At 41.0% G+C, this 20,905-nt stretch overlaps 1 protein-coding gene across 1 annotated transcript in view; it reads left to right on the top strand.

Annotated features, from left to right (window-relative positions):
• Positions 1–20,371: 20,371 nt before the first annotated feature.
• The window catches only part of cdin1 (CDAN1 interacting nuclease 1), a 57,371-nt gene continuing 56,837 nt past the window's right edge, over positions 20,372–20,905 (top strand). Inside the window, exon 1 of the mRNA XM_086155016.1 lies at positions 20,372–20,643. Within this exon, the coding sequence (XP_086011142.1) occupies positions 20,611–20,643 (33 nt within the window). The 5' untranslated portion in view covers positions 20,372–20,610. The remainder of the gene's footprint in view (positions 20,644–20,905) is intronic.

The following is a 20,905-nucleotide window of genomic DNA, read 5'->3' as shown; positions in this document are numbered from 1 at the left end:
CTACAAAGGCGGCTATGAAACAGTAGCTTGACAAGAGAATGATTGCAGGATCTGCAAGTAACCGGCTGCCACCGGCGATGTTCTTCCTCCAACTCAACTTGTCAGGTGTAATCATTTTGTTAAGCTTAATGTTTTATGCAAATGCACTTGGGAAGAGTTTTGTCAAGGGGGGGTGGTTGTTGTTTTTCAGTTCCTCTGTTGTGAGATGCATCTGTGGGTATGTATTGTGGTGTTTGTGAGTGTGTGTGTGTGTGTGTAGTGGGGGGTCTTTTTTGGCAGCGTGCATGCGCGTGGTATTGTTTTCTTTTTTTTTTTCTGAGCACTCTGAAAATATTTGCATTTCTCTGAACCCTGCGTGTGTTGCCCTGATTATTTCCTGTATGCATCAGGGTTTTCTCTGGTGGAGATCACACAGCACCAGTCACATCACACGCCGCCTGAAGAGCAAGGAGCTGGCGCTCACCAGAGCCAGCTTTTGCTCGTCTGCACTGTTTCAATTGGCAAGACAGGGCGGTGCTGGGAGAGTGGGGGGGGGGTCAATGAGAAAAAAGGATAGTAGAGGAGAAGTCCAATGTGTTACCGCTGTTTCTGAATCTTTTCAGCATATATTGACAAAAAATTCAATTTATTGACATGCTCTCATTATGATATATTGACTGTTTTGCACGTTTTGGACCAAATCTGCCATCGACCTCCACGGCAACACAGGCAACTCGGACTGTCCCCTCAGTTGCCCTTTCAATATATCTATATGACGGTTTTGGTCTCGGTGGCAACGGTCCTCTATTACCCGGTAAAACAGATAATCCTTCATGGATCTTTAGTTGCAGTTGCGAGAGAAAAGCCATTCTGACAGATGTGTGTGTGGCCTGACAGGATCCAGTGACATTATTTCCATCCAATCAAAAATGGCTTCATCCATAAATATCCGGGGTAATCATCTCTAAAAGCCAGCAGAGGGAGAAGAAACGCATCGGCACCGACTAAACCTAACGTGGCCCTCAGGTCCTCTTTATGAACTTGCGCCTTTTTGTACTTTATTGAGCTATATCATTTTTTATGGTTCATCATCATCATCGTCGGAGGAGGAGGAGGAGGAGGAGGAGGAGGAGGAGGAGGAGGAGGATCTCAAGCGAGAATCAAAGTGTAATGTCGGGCTGGATGTTGTCTTAGCCCCAGGTTTCATTTTCAATCGTCCCCTTTTTTTCTCCAAACCGGCCTTAATTTGCTGCCAGATACAATAAAGTGGATGCAGCCCGTGGAAAGCGAGGCAGCTGCTTCATCCTCAAGATGTTTTTACTCACTGCCTTTTTTATATTTCTTCATCAACTTTTACAAAGCTACCTGAAATGCTTCCATTGTTTCGCCTCGGTTCAAAACTACGTACAAATGTATCGGTTTTCTCCATATGACAACGTTGCATTTTCTTCATCGATGAATTTGTACACAAGCGGGGGGGGTGAGGGGTGGGGGGGCTGTGTGACCTTTAAAACACCCTTTCGTTGCTCATCCCTCCAACAAATCACACACAAGCCATTGTGAAAATGTTACGAGATCCCATTTAAACATGCAGGGAGGAGAAACTGTGCAGTGAGGAGGATGAGGAGGAAGAATTTCTTAAAATTCCAACACAGTATTGACATCACTCCACTGCATAGGACAGAGCATATAGGACAGAATTTAGTTTAAAACGAAATTTATTTAGACAAATATTGGCACGAATTCTACAGTACTCAATGTTTTTTGGAGCACAGTTACATATTCCCTCGCTTCCTCCTGGGATTTTTACACAGTTTGTCATACGAAGCTCTGGTCCGCGGCATCATTGGAGAGGACGCCGCCGGCAAAATTTAGATGTTATTGTCGGGTAGAGTGAAACTTGTTTTTTCGGTGTTGGAATGTGACTTAACGCATATTAAGTGGACGCGAATCCATACTGATGGAAACCAGCCGGAGCTACTGTAAGTCACAACATGGGTGGCTCCAGAGGTGCAGCATTTACCGCTCTGTTTCTCATCTGCATTAAGAGATTATGGGATGGTTGTCATGGAGGAAAAGGCCACCACACGTGTGCAGATTGCAGCCACATGTCGTCCGTCCATTCATTCATCTCGTCGGCGTGGTTTAGAGAAACGAGACTTGACCTGATAAATATCTTCTCCTCTAACTGTGATATATCTATGTTGATGTGCGATCATAAATATGGATACCATCCACAGCCAGTCAAAACACTTTACTCACAGAATCCCCGTTTATTCCGAGGAATGAGCTGGCATGCAGACAGGAGATTTCACACCATCGGGTAAACAGCGTCTGCAATAAGACGTCTCTTAATAGGACACACACATACATGCATGAACACACACAAACACACACACAGACTATCCTTGCATCGTCGCGCCGCTTCCCGCCAGGGTTTATACTCATGCTTTTTGCCAGGTGGTTCTGATGTCCATCCAGCCATAAGTAAGGAATGAATTAACTGCAGCTTCCAATAAACACTGGATGGAGTATGAAGTGGATCTGAAATATGGAAATTGTGTTTATGCGCGCGTGTGTGTGTGTGTGTGTATGTGTTGTCGCTGTTGACTATCAGACGAAGCCCAAAACCAGACCGGAGAGGACACGCCACGCTGCAAATGACAATAAAGGACATCAACGGCGTTGCACGGGCAACAATAAGATGGCAGTCCCGGTTGCAATTACAGAATTACTAAAGTGGAATAGCCTCTCTTTCTCATTAGAATATTACCTCTGGCTCCAAAACAGCCAGTTGAACCCCATTAAGATGACCTTCACTGCTACGGCGCTCATTAAATAATGCTGAGATGCTCTTTTTTCGTCTGTGGCTGTAATGAGGGGACCAGTGGACGTATCAATATGGGACTTTTATCAAGAAGGGTCCGGGGCTGCAATTACACAGACCTTTCTGGAAAGTTCACTTCTATTATTCCCTGCTACCACTGGTAATGACTTTGTGGCCATAATAGCTCCTACAGTAAGTTAATATCAAATATGAAACCAGATATCAGTGGCCTCAGAGCCTGTGCATGTCATGTCATGTCATGTCATGTGAGTGTGTGTATGTACAAGTGCCTACAGTGTAAGCGAGCACATCCTCCATTGTATTGTACCTTTGGTCTTTCCAGATTACAAGTCGTTCATCATTTCATTGTGACACCTTCATGAAATAAAACATACAGTAATTAACTTTCTTAGAGACGGGGGAGTGACGGAGGCCTGAATTATGTTATGTGATTCTGTTTATTGTGTTTTGTATTTATGCAGCTATAGATTAATCAGAATTACAAAATGAAACCGGCCCTCTAAAATCACATTGCTCTTCTTTAATAATTCCTTCAGTTTCATAAATATCAAAGCTTAATATTGCAACGATTCTAATCAGAAGAGAAATAAACCCCTGCAATACTCGTGGAATTACTCTACCCCTCTAAAAAAAATAAATAAATATATATATATACATACATATATATATATATATAGCAACTGAGGGAACTGCTGCACATGACAGCAGATGGCATCTTTAAAAGTATATAATAATAATAAGATAATAATAATAATATAAGTTATATACTGCACATAATCATATACCTGTAGACTAAATACATGTCTTCCAACTTACAGCCTATAAATAACAAGGTAACTAAACCGGCATTGGATGGCTGTGCAGCTAAGAATTATTTTACATTCCTATCAAACCCTCTTTTACTCCCCCAAGCAGTGAAATGTGTCTGGTCATCCAGATTGTGTTCATATGATATTAATCGAAAAATCTTAGTAAATACATGTTTTAGCGATATTCAGTGCAGAGGTCCTGTTGTCTCTGTGCCAAATCTAATTGTACATTGGACACGAAGCTCCAAATCGATTGATGAGGACGTTTTTACTTCTTTATATAACTTTATAAGCATTTGCAATGCAATTGGAATGTTGGAGTGTTAAATGTTTAGGATAAAATGAAGTTAAAAAAAAGAGATATGCTAAAATACCTCCAATGGCTGGTGGATGGCAAAAGTACTTTCAATTTGTTACATAAGCATTTACATTTACATGGGCGCAAAGAGTACCGCGGGGGGAGGCTTCGGAGAGAAATGAACTCATACTTCTGAATTCTGTTTCCCACCAGGTTTTACCCAAAACACCCAAAGTTATCCTTCTAATAATGCCTTCTAATGTATCCTCACACGACTTTAAACGCAACGCTTTTCATGCAGGGCCTGTGGCTTGGGCTCTGTTTCCGGCGCGGCGACTGCCTCGACATTACTGTAACTAATTTCCTCAGAGCCCCTGATTCTCAGCGGCAAATGGCAAGGATGTTGTGGTCTTTTCTGGCTGACTTTATTCCTCCCCCTTGCCTTCCTTTCCTTTTTAAACAGTGGTAAAAGCCTGTGAACACCCTCGGCCACCCCCGCAACCCCCCCCCCCACACACACACACACACACACACATACAAAAGCCTGCCCTGCTGCTCACCCCAGCACAGGTGTTTCCCATTGCCAGTCACAGTTCCCCTCGCACCAAACGCACCGACATTGTTTTAAACGGAGAGGACTCTGGGCTCCTTCCAGACACATCTGACAAGTCATCGCTCCCCATGTTTATCTGCACACGTAAAACTCCCCGCATCTCGGTATCTACTCGCAGGGACTCCAGGGACGACACATGGTTTTAACGTTAGGTCTTCCTGGTGAACGCAGGAGTCCCTTTGTCCATCCTGGGAAAGAGCAGAGCTGTGTGTGTGTGTGTGTGTGTGTGTGTGTGTGAGGTGGTGGGGGGACGGGGGAGAAAAAAAGCTGTTGTTTCACAATCACTCCATAGAATGAGCGAGTGATTACGCCGCCGCCATACCTGAGTTAATGGGGCCGGCATGCATGCAGTCATCTTGATAATTTAATTTGAGCGCGCCCCGAGGTGGAGCAATCTTTATTTCATCAGCTCAAAGCAGTTTATTTCATTAAAACGTCTACTTGTCCATCAGTAAGAACCTGTTCCTTTCGAGATAAGCTGGCGGAGTTCATCATAATTGCAAATGTTTGCCCCTAATGTAAAGAGTTGGTGGAGTCTGGTATTCTTTGACATGAAAAAGGTTGTCATGCATACAAATCGGTAACAACTGACAGTAATTCCATGCTGACATTTTTCAATTTCAGTGTCGGAGTTCCTTGGACCTGCTGTTTTGTCATTTGGCCCTGCGTGTCTTTTTATAAAAAAAAAAAAAGTCATCTAAACATGTAATTTCCTGTGAAAACAAAATATATTTCTTCTGGTGACAAACACCTCGACAGTTAAGATGAACTTGTGGCTTTCTCTGAGATTAATTTTGCATTTATTCTCCATTCAGTTTTCCCCTAATGCTCTTCCCATGCACATTCATGTACACATGACATGTGTACCTATGCACATATACAAAAGGCACACGAGCACACACACAGACACACACACACACACTCACGCCCATGCGTTTCATATTGTCATGGCTGAGAAGGGAATAACTGACAGAGATTGCTGGGTAATTCAAGCCAACATGACTGACTTTATGATCGCTCCAAAGCCCCAACTGGTCTTTATGCTTTCAAGAAATGCCAAAGTTTCCAGCACAAAAGTGGCAGGGAGTTGGGCATGAAGGGAAGGAGACGAGGGAAAGCCCTGCCACTGCTGCCATTTCCGAACCCACCTCCCCTCCCTGCCTTCCTTCTTTCCACCCCCCACACCGTCCCGGCACTTTTAATGGCATAAAATTATGGGCCTGCAAGAGCAACAACAACTGTCAAGGTTTAAGACATAATACGTTGACAGGAGTGACATGGCCATTTTCCCCTCCTCCGTAAGTGCAGAGACGTGGCCACCTCCTCTGCTCTTAAAGAACCAACTACAGCGGCAGGGCACGGTTGTCAGACGTCACTTCCTCTGTCATTAGCTGCTGACACTGACGGGTGCTTTCATAATAACACACACACACACACGCACACATAATAAAAATAGAAGAAACATCGAAAAAAAAAATCGCAAACTATTATCAGAGTGGCCTCTCTTTAAAGTTGCACCCAACGGAGAGAGTATGCTGATACTTTTCTTGTGTTGCATTGCGGCGATATTAAACTGCATTTACTTACAATGCCTACGGATGAAAAAATATAATATTATTATTGCAGATTGGTGTTACTTTGCTCCACATTACATTACATTGTACATTTGGTATTTGAAATGTTGTCTGATCTGAGGCGGTTCTCTGGTTTATCCAGCACTATCCAAAAACATGCAGGAGTAGTTGACTTGTAGTACTCGTAGTAATAGAAAAAGTACTGGGGTAGTAGTAGGCTGAACTGAGGACCCTAAATTGTCCAGATGTTTGCATGATAGAGAGGAAGGTTGAATGTTTTTATAATGAAAGACTGAATGGTTGTATGTCTTTATATGACGGGTGAATGAGAGTGAACGGTTGTATGTTCCAATATGTGGCCTTGTGATCGATCCCGTTGGGCGCCCATGACCCTGAGTGCAGGGTAAGCGGGGTAGATATGGATAAATGGATGAATGGATGTTAAAAATGTGCTGAACTTTGAGTTTAATGGTCACAGGGAGCAGTTTGATACGATCCAGTACTATTACCCTTTATCCCACACATACTATGTATGTTATTGCTAAAAAAAAAAAAAAAACACACAGTACAAGGCGTGGTGATGCAATACATTTGTTTACCACCTTATTATTATATAATGTCTAGATTCAATTAAGTGAAATATATGAGTAACAATGACATTAAACTTTGGATATAAGATTTCTTTTTAATCTCTTAAAACTGACATTTCCCGGTTTCAGTTAAGAGGCCTAATAATGGTGTGCGGATGAGCTGACCATGCCTTGGCACAGTCGTGCATACAAACAGATGGACTTAAACGCTTGTAAATGTTTCGAGGGCGATAAGAAGTTTTAGACTTTTTGGGGAGGAGCCGCTCTGTCATATCCCTTTGCTATGAGGTGGCCAGCAGCACAGGATGTAGTGTCCTTGTTTCCAGGAGAAAGAGACGGGAAATAAAGTTTTTTTTTTTTTTTTCCACAACACACACACACACTCACACACACACACACACACACACACACACACACACACACACACACACACACACACACACACACACACACACACACGAACTGAGAGATGAGAGGAATAAATTATAACGCATCTTTGCCAGCACTAGATAGAAAAAGCTATATAAGTGCCATCCATTTACTATCCAATGGCATGGGGAGTAAGTAGGTTTGTGCAAAGATGTTCGTGTTTCTGTCATTTTCCGCAGGCATTGAAAGTGACATCAGTCAGATACTTTCTGTATTTTTCTTTTTTTGAGTTTTTTTTTTTTTTTTCTCTTGGCTAAGACCATAAATAAACAAGTTTTCTACAAAGAGAGGAAAATGCCTGTTCTGGTTTTCAGCTATATCTCACCTACATAAAAACGCTAACAGGGATATCCTGTGTCGTCTGGAACATAAATAAATTAATAACACACACACACATACACACACAAACACACACGTGCATTCACATTCCGCGATTCACTGAATTCTCACATAGTAATATGTACAGCTAATGATTAAGTGAGGTACTTTCAAACATAACATTTTTTCCAGGGTTCACTATCACGGCGCTCTTCCTTGCTGTGCCTTATTGTCGATGAGGAGGTCATGAGAGGATTCTTGCCAGGATTGTCCCCCTTGGGTATTTGCGTTGGGCAGAAATAGAAAATTCCTATTTTAATCATAATTAATAGACCGTTTTTCCTCATCTATCTTCTGCATGCTGTGTTGACCTAGTAGCCCACTGCTGCATAGCCGCGGCCTTCGTTGTTTGCTGTTTCTGATTGGTCTAAATGACCCATGACACCTCATTAGCTCTATGGTATTATAAATTGGCATTTCAAACAAACTTAACGGCATGGGTTTTTGTTTAAAATAGCAGATGCAGAAAAAAAAAAGGACCGCAAGATCACGGGGAGCATTTTGTAAAGACATCCGCATGTGGCGCGTGTACAGGCGCATACGCACTCAGTAAGTTGGCTGATATCGTCTTACCTGGGATTTGGGTGTTTATCATCGCAAGCATGAAAAATAAGACAGAACGGCCAGAGAAAGCCTCCACTGACTTCTCTATATGGAGCCTCATTAGGGACATTGATGGATGGGCTATTGCTAGCACCAGGCTCGCCCAGAAAAAGCTCTGGGTATTATTAGTGTTTGTGTGTTTATAAACTGACACTTAATTACAGGTGCAGAGTCATAGCGCATACATTAACGAGTTATGGGCCATTGCATGGAATGCAGGCTGGATACCGAGCAAAACGCTAAACCCTCTGCAGAAAGAACGGCGCCGCGTTTGAAACGCATGGCCGGTGCTGGAAGATTTAATGCAAGAAATGAAAAGAAGAAAAACATATATTCTCCGTTTGAAGATTTATAAAACATTTAACGGCGTTTCAAGGACGGAAATGACAATTATGAGCCCCCTTGGGAAAAATAAATGAAATTAAACATTTAAATGTTGAAATACAAAACTGGTAGAGTACTTTCCCTCCAGTGTTTTAATAACCAGATGTGGGAAGTTTATCTAATGTCTCCTTGTCTAATGACATGGAATAGAATAGAATAAAATAGAATAGATCTTTTCGACTAAGGTGGACATTTGTCTTTGGCCCACCAGTTGTAAAAGACAATAAAAAATTATTTACATTGAATGCAGTAATGATAATTATAACATCAACACATAAATCAATGAATTGCAATGTTTAACATGTGAATTTAACCAAAACTCAAAAGACATTAATGAGATTAAAATTGTGGCTATGACTTGAAAAAATACTCTGGATTTTTATCCGAGGTGAAAATAAGAAAGAAAGAAATAAAACAAAAATAATGACATTAAAAAAATAGTGATTACTATTATTATCATTATTATTATTATTTCCCCCCTGGTGATACTTATTTTAACCAGACCTTAAAGTCCTAAGGTCCCTGTGTCCTTGGGAAAAAAAATGCACATTTCCAGTTTCATAAATATTAACATATATCAATAAAAAACATTTCTGAGAATCTCATTCCCAACAACTTCATTAGAATTTACTGCTGTGGCAGATGATCTTTATTTTACTGCTGATCTTTATAGAGAACTCACTTCTCCACCTCCTCACACACGCTACTGTAGTTGTGTATCGGATTTACAGCTGATAGTTTACTTTTATACCGGTGGAGGTCATACGATATGATATTTTCTGTTTCCCAAAATGGCCCCAGCTAAGAGCCCAGATATATAAAACATACTTCTGACAGCGATATGTTTCAAGTGATGACACTGGTCTGAAACAATCTCGATATTGCCTTTCCCCGTCATAAACAAAACCCTGACCACAGTTCTGTTCGCTATGCGCATATGTAGCGGATATGTGTGTATTGCTTTTGAGTGTGTGCGTGTTTGTCTGGAGTGTAGGAAGAACCGGAATGCACCGGGACACCAAGGCAAAAAGTCTTTTTCTCAGTAGCGGACAGAGTGAGTAAGTGGGTTCACTTTTGGTGGGGGGGGGGGTTGTTAAAATGCACCTCTCCATGGATACACAAGTAAATGCGGTTGCACTGAGGCAAGAAAGAGTGGGAGACAGGAAGGAGAGAGACGGAAGAGTGAGAGAAGAAAGAAAGTGAGCGGAAGGGAAGTGAGCAGACAGACAGAAAGGGATGGTGCAGACATGGGCGGGGGGGGGGGGGGGGGGGGGTAGTGGGAGGGGGGGGGGACTCTGGCAGGTGCTTCATCATCTGCTAAGGCATTGTCGGGCAGCCCGTAAACAGTCATTGGGCTTCTCCAGGGAGCAACCTTCTCCATAACTAGCACAGGTATAAATCTGCCTCTTAGTCACTAAATTAGACACATTCTTGAGAGAGACTCACTCTGCCAGTGCTGCACAAACCGGAGGGAAAAAGGGTGGGAAGACAGAAAATGAAGTGAATCCACCGAGAGTAGTAAAGGAGGTGCATGAATAAGGTATGGCCCGTGTGAATTTAACCAGATGGCCACTTTGATCCATATGAAAAATTGTGAATGTTTTCTCAAGCAAAGCTGTTATGAATAGTTCTATACACAGAGTAAGAATTAATTTCCCCGCCATCTCAAAACAGCTGTCATTGCATCGCGTCTCGGTACCTGCCGAGGCTCAAAGTCCGAGGCCTGCGATCCGTCACCTCACCACCGTGTTTATCCTCAATTACGCCTCCGTAAAACAGCAACACGCCCGGGATTTTTTACTTATTTTTTTGCAATTTGTTTTCAATTAATTTCTCTCAGCTAAGAAAGTGGCGACACTGTGTGACGGTGCAGTCCGCGGATATTGTTTCAGCACATCGAGGGGCGAGAATAAAAAGGAGAACCCTTTTTGCTGATTCGCTTGTGTATGAGTATTCCGTATCATACAGATACAGTTTGGTAATAATTACTTTTAAAAACAGGGGGTCAGATAATATAACGGAGTACTTTGTCTTTTACCTTCTTTTTTTTCCTCCAGAAAATGTATTGTAATGTCACACAAAATACACACACAAATAAAGACAGTCAGGTTTTTTAATGTCAGTTATAAATATGAAGCATAGGCACCGTATTTCCACAGTTCATTAAACATAATTAAGCACTTCTTAATTCATCATTAACAAAGCACAATTCTTGCTTAAGTAAACATTAGTGTGTAAATCAATTGATTCAATTAAGTTTTATTATTAATTAGCAACCACTAACTATCTCGAAATGTATGTAATACTTAATTTAGAAATGATTAAAAGTATGAAAATAATGTAATTAAGCACATGATACGATTAATAATGGATCAAGCTGGCTTTGAATAATGTATTACTTTTTTTCATATAATGTTTTTTTTTTTGTCAAAACATACGCTTCACGGCATACAGTTGTTAGGAGTTACTGGCACAACTAATCACATGCGAAAAATCTTGGCTATGTTCTGTGATAAAGCTGAAATGTTTATACGGTGATATGTTTATATTCTCTATCTACTTCTCTGAATGTTATCTTTGAACTTTTTCTGTGCCATTCATTGAAAATCCCTCCAAACTAGAAACTGAAGTGCGCTGTTACGTGTTGGAACAGGATGCTAATCTCCCAAAACACTCCATCTGTATTTGCTTCCTTAAACAGACAGACACACAGAAACACGAGCGCGCACATGCACACACACACGCATATGCACACACACACACACACACACACACACACACACACACACACACTCACATACACACACCCTGTTTGCTTAAACAGATCTTTACACTGTCACATTTTCAAAAGGTACCGTGTAAAAGAAAGGAAAAGTAGGTTAACATGCAGTTAACTCTTTGGTATTATGAAGATAATGACATAATCCTTACCCTCGTGTTCTTCATGTTAGTTTCTGGATAATCAATATAAAATATAGATTATTAATTTTGCAGGTTACTTCAAGCCTATTTTAAATATACTTTCTTCAAATGGAAATAAAAATTCTATAATTTTCTTGGATTTTCAAAAATTTCAGGTGTTAAGCAGTATATCACTAGAAACACAGAGATGAGGCTCTCCTACGTTTGTATCAATCAATGGTATAAAAAGAAAAAGAAAATAAAAATTAATTAATGAATTAACTTATAATATAAATAAACACATAAATAAATTCTGATTGAATTTAGTTAAATGTATTAAAAGAAAAAAGTTAAACACCCTTGTTTCAAAGATTATAATATTACACACACTTCATATAGAGCTGTCAATGTTGGGTCAGGCAAGCAGCACCCTGGCCAGGGTTTTGTCAGTCATCTGTGGTGGGATTTTACTTGTTACCCTCTCTCAGGGAAGAAGAAAAAAAAAAAAGAGAGCGGAAAAAATTCCCCCCCGGGACTTTTTAACATTCTAATAAAAAGATTTTACAGAGTGGCGTGAGTGTGAATTTGAGAGATGATGCCACTAGAAGAAAAAAAGACGCCGGTGAGCACAAGATTGCTCCAAAGAGGCGGGAGGAATAATAGGGGGAGGAGGTGAACATATTTTATTCATTAAACAAGACGACTCTGTATCATATCATACTGCTCACGCTGATCACGCTGAGCTGCGGATCAATCTGCTCGCTGGAAGTCAATGCTGCGCTGGAATGCAATCATGCATATGAGATGCTTGTATATTTAAAAAAAAAAAAAAGGATTAATCTATGATTTTACAGACCATTTTCTTCCCACCTATTTTTTTAAGAGACCACTTTAAACGCATACTTAATCAAGCAAGTCATAATCAACCTTTGATAATATAAGCCTGGTGCTGACAGAAATAATCCACTGGCCACCTTCTTAATGAATAATTGATGTCCATCTTAACAAGCTAATGAATGAATGTGGTTTGGGTTTGAGTGATAGCCCTCTTGTTGGAGAGCTATCCCAGGAGGGCCGGGGCACTGGAGACGGAGGTGCCATCCTCCATAACCTGTATAATTGGTCATTTGACATGACTTGACTGTGTGTGTCCGTGCAGTGTCACTGGAGGCTGACCCTTTCTACTCTTTGTTTATTAGCACCGTTCCAGGTTATTGCGCCAATTAGGGCTGAAATAGCAGCGATCACGGAGGGAAAAACAGCATGTATAAAAAAAAAACATACTATTAGCTAAGGTGTTGGTTCGGCTCAGTCACTGATAAGAGAATCATTTGTCCTGACTCGTAATGTGGTAAAAAAGGAAAGCGTGGGTTTTTGTGAAAAAAAATAAAAAAAAATAAAGAATAACATAGAGCAAGGAGGTGACACAACTCCAAGGCTGTTCCTTCAGTGCATTTGTTTTGGGCTTGTCCAAACAATCATACTTACATTTTCGCACTATTATACACACACACACCCTACTTCCACAGGTCTGATAACATTCTCCCTCCGGTTTCGGTGTGGCACTCTGGCTAAACAATACCTTATTGACACGGGCTCTGGCCTCACAATAGCAACAAAACACCAGGGTTCCTGTTTTTGTTGACACTGTTTGAGCCCACCATTGAAGGCGAAGCCACTGTGGACACAGCAACGCATAATTGGAGCACTCCGTCATACAATACAACAAATCGAGCCTTTAAATGTTTGAGCATGATAAGGCAGGGAGAGAGAGGGCTCGCGGAGGAGGAGTGAGACAAAGACAAGGGGGGGGAAGTCAGGTGAGTGGAAGTGTGGAAAGTTGATTGAAATTAAGAGTTGGAAGAGACCGTGGAGGCAAGCGCCACTAGGGGACAGTAGTAAGTCATGGACAGCAGCAGCAGTGTGCTTGCGTGTGTGTGTGTGTGTGTGTGTGTGTGTGTGTGTGTGTGTGTGTGTGTGTGTGTGTGTGTGTGTGTGTGTGTGTGTGTGTGTGTATGTGTGCCCATGTGTTTGCTTGTGTGCATGCATGTGAGGGAGTGAGCGAGTGAGTGTGTGTGCGGCAAACAGTGAACAAAAGACTTTCTTTGTTGCGCTCTCAGATAATAAAAGAATTCAGAAATAGCTACTTGACTGCTTTAGAAAGGATCTTGACAATGCGTCGGCCCCGTAATGCACAGGAACAGCTCTAGATTTACATAATCACATGTAATGTAAACCACTATGAGGCACCGCAGCCAACAAACAAACTGAGCGGGGAGAGAGTGACGGAGTGAGAAAAAGAGAGAGAGAGAGAGAGAGGGATTTGCTTTCCCCTATGGACTTTACATACTTGCTAAAAGTACATTTACTTCATCGGCTCACAACAAAAGGACAATGTTTGCATATTCTGCGGGCTTGATGATTCAACAGAAAAAAAAGCTTTGCAGGTACGCATCAAAATACTTTAAAGTGCAGAATAAGAGCCAATTTAAGGCAAATTTTTTCCTTTTTTCTATTTACTTACAAAAAACGTGGCATTTTCCGGCAAGCGGGGAAAAGCCCAATGCCATGCTGATAGCACAAAAATAAAAATAGCAGACTGTGGTATTGAAATAAAAAGAAAGCATGTTCTTTTTAAAGGGACACAAAAATAGGAATAGATAGGATTTCAAGCTGCTCCTCGATGCATTACGACATGCGTGTGTTCCCTTTGTGTTGGATGTTAAAAAAGGTCTATTTGTTTGGTAACTGGTTAAACCGGGGCAGTTAATCCCACCATGCACTTCCAGTCTCAGACGCGGCTGTCAAGAGGGGGGCCGCTGTTTCTTTTTGCTATGGTAACCAAATACGTATATACAAAACACACCGCTGCCTCCTGGTACTCCTCCTCCAGCTCCGGCAATTAAAAGCAGAACAATAACAATATTCACCAATGACAGCGGCGTCTGTACAGTAGTTATGCCCTTCGTTAGTTTCACAATGTTCCTCATGAATTAGTTAAGTCTGTTAATTGCACATTTATTACACTCAAGGCCACAGAGAGATGCACTAAATGGCCCCGGTATAAAAGCTGAACGCAAATAGGAATCATGAAAAATACATTAAGCTTTTAGATTACAGTTAAACCTGATGTGACAACAACAACAACAAAAAAAAAGCTAAAAAAACAAAACAGGTCTTACAAAATGTAGTTACTCGCTCGCTTTCAGATTAAAATTAAATTCACAATTAATTCATTCATTTTAAAGGATATGAACAAGTTATCAAGGCTGAAAAATTTGTTTATAATTTGTGTTTTTAATTTACAAAAAAAAAAAATCACATTTGAATGTGTAAATACGAATATTTACATTTGCCTCTCGCTTCCATAGCAACGTGATAATGATCTTATTTATTTACACACCACTCATCCGGCAACACGGTCTCTTTGTGTTCACAATTTATCAGTGGCTTTTCTGATCTCCAGCGTGTTTCATTACGGAGTGACGTTTGAGTGACACCGCACCGGCTGTCACCGCCATGTGCTGAGGTTCCCTCTCATTTCCAGCACCAACAATAATAATGACTATTCTAGTGCTAGCCCCACTATTTGTGTTATTGTTGTGGGGTGTCAGACACGGGCCCTGACGTTTGCTATGCTATCAGCAGGAGTGTACAAATACAAACACATTTGCCTGAGTTATTGACCTTTATCTCCCTACTTTCCTGACAGCCTTCTCCAGTTATTGACAATACAAACACATGGGACGACGCATAACCTTTCATTTACGGAGCGCTCGCTCTCTTTTTGTCTACCTCTCCCTTGCCTGCTCTCTACCCCGGTCTGTGCCTCTCAGCTCTCGCAATCTGTTTAAATAAAGCGGGGCAGACAATGGCACTGCTCATTTGTGCCATTTCTCTTTCACTCCAAATTTCAGAGGATAATATCATTAGACTGACACAATGGCTGCTGTTTAGACTTAGATACACAGATATTTCAAGTATTCAATATAGTTTTGACAAGTGGCAATAGGAGAGTGTTGCTTCCCTATTTGTTTGCTTACAATGTCAATGTCGTCATAAATGCTGTATCCCACAGCTAGCATTTTTTTTCGTCTTGATGATGTTCAAATAATAAAAATATACCAGGGCAGAAAATGCAAATAGTATGCAAAGGACGTGCAGGGAATAATTGTGAAATACAAGAAAACCGCTACTGTTGTAATTTAATATTCACCGCGTATAAATTTAAAACATGCATTTCGGCTCGAGCACATGGGAAAGTGAGGGGGTTTCGTTTAGGCAGAACAACATGATTATTCAGAAAACGGGACTGAATCCACTAACCCATAATAAACAGAATAATTTACTGCCTCTCAATACAGCGTTGAATAACAATGGTCATAAAAACCACTAGTATTCCACTAATGATTCTCCTTGAGGATTTATTGTGCTTTTCAATGTGTGTCCTCCTGCATTTCCAGCGTGAAAAATAGCATACATAAAATACGTGTGTCCCCCCACCAGTCTTCCCATCTGCAGGTACTTCCGAGCCCCCAAAATTAAATTTTAAACAATCCAGACCGGTGTTTGGTGACCATGGTTAATCATCAAGAAACAAAGACATCAAACAATATTTGATAATGAGAAAAATGCCTCCAGGATATTAGGGGATGGGGAGGAGGCACAGCATGATCCACAGCAGCAGAGCTAGGTAGAGAGGCCAGACCAGACACAAGCAGCATTCATATGTCTATGTGTGTGTGTGTGTGTGTGTGTGTGTGTGTGTGTGTGTGTGCGCATTTGACGCACACACACACACGCACACAAAAAAAAAAATCAGACATGCACTCAGACGCACATCAGCCTCTATCTCATGTACATTTACGCATGCATATAGGCACTGACACTCTCAGTCACCTCTCATGGAGCTGAAAAGCCATTCAGACGCTACCTCTTTTTTAAGGTTCATGATGAGATAATGAGCATCAAGAGTATGGAGCCAGTGGTGAGCTTACAGCTTTGTGAAATTATTTCAAACGTCACCGCGTGGACGCAATCGTTGAAAACGGCCTAATGAGGCCCGCAAACTGTGACTGGCACAGAACCAGACAACAAAAAAAGTTTTATATACATAATGGGATTTTTACTAAATCCTCCCAAACAGCTAAATGCTAGGTTTTTTTTTTGCTATGAAAAATACGAACATGATTCGAAGCATTTTTTTTAAAAGATAAGCCACGGCAGATTTTTAAATCGGTATTTAAATTGGTATTTTAAATATTTAAGTAATTTTAAAAAAAACATACACATTTAAAATAGATCGACAATTAAACTGAGTTTACATGGATGACTGAAGATGGACTGTTTTATTTTTCATTACACCACTTGAACAAGGTAAGCCCAAAATTTGAAAAAGCAAAAGAGAGAAAGGAGTTTTGGATAATGAGATTTTTTTCCGCCCCCCCCCAACCCCCTGCTCTTTTGTCACGCTGTTATTTGGTTATTTTTGATTGACATAGCGTTAACAGTCTGGCCAAATCAAGGCAGATCCAACAACCGAGGCCAAACGGCAGCATGTGCAGCCACCTCGGTCATGCAAATTGCACCCGGGCAGCCCGTTGACTATGATTAATGAGCTTGGGCTGCAGCCTTTGTTTCCACACTCGCCCAGTTAAAGAAAAATACAATTCAAAAATATTATCAATCCCCTATTAATCTAGTAAATTTGCTCATATCACACCTGTTGTTTTGAACAATTAACAGACAAATATGTGCAAGTGTGTTTGCATGCATATATATATATATGTGTGTGTGTGTGTGTGTGTGTGTGTGTGTGTGTGTGTGTATGTGGTTGTGTTCGTGTGTGTGTGTGTGTGTGTGTGTGTTTTAGGGATGAGCACAGTTGCACTTAATTACATGTCAACTAATTAAATTAATTAAAAGGATGATAAAATAAATGGAAGAATCACATCTGAAAGAGGGGTGAAACACATGTGTCTTGTCTCGCATCATGTAAAATATGGATGTGGGATTTTCAGGGGCAGTCATGCTGTTCAGGGGGGAATGCATGAATCCGATACCTTGCTAATACTACAGGCATTTCCTGGTTATGGGTTCCCTCATGTTTATACTGTGATTTTTAAAACTGAGATTCCAGACTCCCTGAAGATTCAAGAGCAGTCCTGAGGTGCAGCGGAGTGAAGTCACCAACTACACCAATGGAAAGAAAAAGAAAAAAAAGGAAAAAAAGAAACACTAATACAGTAATGCTGAGAATCTGGAACAACACTGTGTCTCTTTGTATGATGAGTGATATTCCTGGATATGTTGAGCTGGCACTAATAAGCAAGTGATCGGTGAATTTGCAATTTCCTCCAACTGTGTGATGAGTAAAGGGAAATTAAAAAACCTTGCGAATCTCAGATTCACCAAATGAAGATGCTGTTGATTAAAAAGAAAAGGATTCCTCGACTAGAAACCCCTCCACGGCAGTGCTGCAAGAAAAATGTAAATGCTTTCCGGGCATTAAGGTATATAAGTGCCATTAGTGGCGCGGTGTTTAGCACTACAATAGTGTGCCGAGAGCAGTGGAGCAGAGATCATTGCAGTGTCTCCTGAATATCAGAGGGAGACATCCTTTGTAAATTCATCTCCCACTGTGAGCAGGCTTCACAGCTGGTTAACAGCAGTGTGTGTACCACTGCCCTGTTTACACGCAGCCTCCGCAGTACTCTTCTTTACCCCTGTATCCTTCCCCGTATCTCCCCCACCATAACCTCCCCTCTTCCTTCTCAGAGGGGCTCGCATATAGGCGTAAACGCACACACACCCACGCAGATGCTGGGCAATATATCAATGTATATTACATATCTCCTGACTGGCGGCGTACTGGGGATTTTTTTTTCTTATATATAATTGGTCATTGTGAAATATAATTTTAATATATACACCCACATCACTTATTCCCCGTGGATATGAATGTAAAAGATTTACAGTTTTCAGAAAAATACCAATAAAGGAGTGAACAGTAATCTTTAAAAGCCAGATAAATTAAATAAACCTGCTTATAAGTTTCATAATAATTTGCAAGAAAATTACTTGGCAAGTTATAACTTACTTGTTTATTTTCAGGAAATAAACAAAAAATGTATTGATAACGCCTTTGAGAAATGATCTAAAATGACCTGGGGAAAAATATGTGTGCGTATAATTTTTTAATACAATCTGAATCAGTGATGTGCCCACTTCATTACAGGGAAGATAAATCTCATTGAATTGTAATTTTCAATACAAAAACATAAGCAATAAAAATACAGATTTTGAAAAAAAAATGCTGTGCTTTACATTTTACACACACAGGCACACACGCACGCACAGTGAGACGCCTTCACACACAACAACATCGCTGATCCCTTAGCTTTTGGACCCATTACAGTACACTGACTCGCAACCTTTTCTCTGATTTTTATCTTTTTTATACCATCACATTTCACTGATCCTTTAATACCCATTACACACACAGGTCCCCGCCAAACCCCCTGATCCTCTGATACAAGGCTGAACTGCTCCTCCTGCCCCTGACCTCAGCCCTTTGTAGCAATCAGACCAGACTTCCTCAGAGGCCCTGATCTTATCTGGCCATACCAATCCCACTACACAGCTCCCTTTTGTAGCCACCACAGAGCATCGAGCCCTTTCAGAGCCGGAGACTGTGCCGAAGAACACACAGCCCAAGACCCCTGCTCATCTCAGTCATCATACTACACTGCCCAACAACAATGAGCTCTATTTTCTGATGCACCACAGGTCAGATAGAGCCTTTCTGCTCATCATTTCATTGTTAACTCACAATAGGAGAAACCAGCAGTGTTGTTGTCACTGGAATGTATGACTCAACTATAGAATATCTGATATCTTCATACACGCTTGAGAAGAAAAATACACATTTCAGCAGTCATTTTACCAGATTTCAATTATATCTTGACTTTGATGAAACAGATACTGAAAAAAACTCACCATACGTTGACCATCTGTATATAAAGAGAGGAGGATAGAGGCGATTAGGACCGAAGCAGTTTTATCGCTGTTCTGAGACTAATCACACAATAATGCCACTGTAAAATATTATTGAGCTTATGGGAGACATTTCTTAAATTAGATTTTAACTTACACGCTATAAAGGAGATTCTAAATCATTGTCTTAAAATCAACATTAAATCTCTGTATTGCTCTTTGTTTTTCAGCATATCCCGTAGTAATACAATCAACCTGACACTAATTTGCATATTTGTGTGATGAGCACCTAAACCGGTCGCATGAGTGAGAGGTGACTACATATGGCGGGGGGGGGCATTGAAAATTCTTGTGGGTTGCGAACAATTATTACGACAATATTCTCTAAAGGTTAGGGGCAGATCTACACTACCCTTGATTGGGAACCTGCAAGGTGACATGATTTAGCTTCTAAACATCAACATAAAGGAAAGCTTAAGTCTCATTTAAGGTGTAATCTGAACTGTTCACTTCACATCAGGGAGAGATCAGTGTCTGTACTGATTTTCAATTGTTACATTAAAACTAACATTAACAAAAACAAACGCTATTTTTAATTTTTCCTCCCAATCTTCCATCGTTTCTATGCACGTGCAAATTACACTGTATTGTAAAGAACACGTATTTTGTTTATTTCCATGTAAACTAGTTCATTCTGGGTCAATTAGATTTGAGGTCTATCATCTACACCAAGAGACACGTACAAGAAGGCAGAAAAACGCAACTGTTGCCTTTGTGATTCCCTAATGAGTGGAAATGCGAATACTAGAATAAAAAACCGAAATAAATGACACAACAACACGTAGTGAGTGGCTGCGCCTATCAGTCTACACACTTGAGGAAAGCGCTCCTCCTTTCCTCCATCTAAGGATGCTTCTTTTTCTCTCCCTCACTCGACGCCAGCCAGAAGCTGTTCCCACCCGTCGGTCTTCGGAGCATTTCATCAATTTGACAGGATTTTCACGAATTATGAATACTAATTTGAACAGTTCGAAGACCGAGCCGTGCTAGAAAGATGCAATGGAGAGCGCGTTACTCACGGGAGCCGCCTTCGCACAGCAAGCCAGCCAATCATCTCTCAGTATACTGAGACCGTCGGTTCTTTCAACCAATCAACGCACTCCTTACACAGAAGTCCGGACTTCAACTTCCTAGCGGGAAGCTGCACTCATGGAGCTGTCCACAGCAAGTCCGGAATTAATGGTAAACAACTGTTACGTGGTATTCATCGTTCTGTGACTATTTGATTTGACTACATGTTAAATACGCTTCTTCCTCAGCGACCCTTTAAACTGTTATCCTAATTTCCATCTCGCGTGTACCTCGCGGTAGCCAAGTACAGCTAGATTTTGTTAGCAGTGAGGGGCCGTCACAGTTGTTGACAGCCCAGCTGACACTTTGTTGAAATGTCAACATCAGATTGCCATGAGTGCTACAGGAAACCAAACTCCGATGTCTCTGTTCA

This window comes from Fistularia commersonii, chromosome 1 (assembly GCF_037954325.1).
Source record: "Fistularia commersonii isolate RoL2024-O1a breed Wild chromosome 1, RoL_Fcom_v1.0, whole genome shotgun sequence".
Classification (NCBI taxonomy): Eukaryota; Metazoa; Chordata; class Actinopteri; order Syngnathiformes; family Fistulariidae; genus Fistularia; species Fistularia commersonii.
This window is presented reverse-complemented; position numbering and strand designations above follow the sequence as displayed.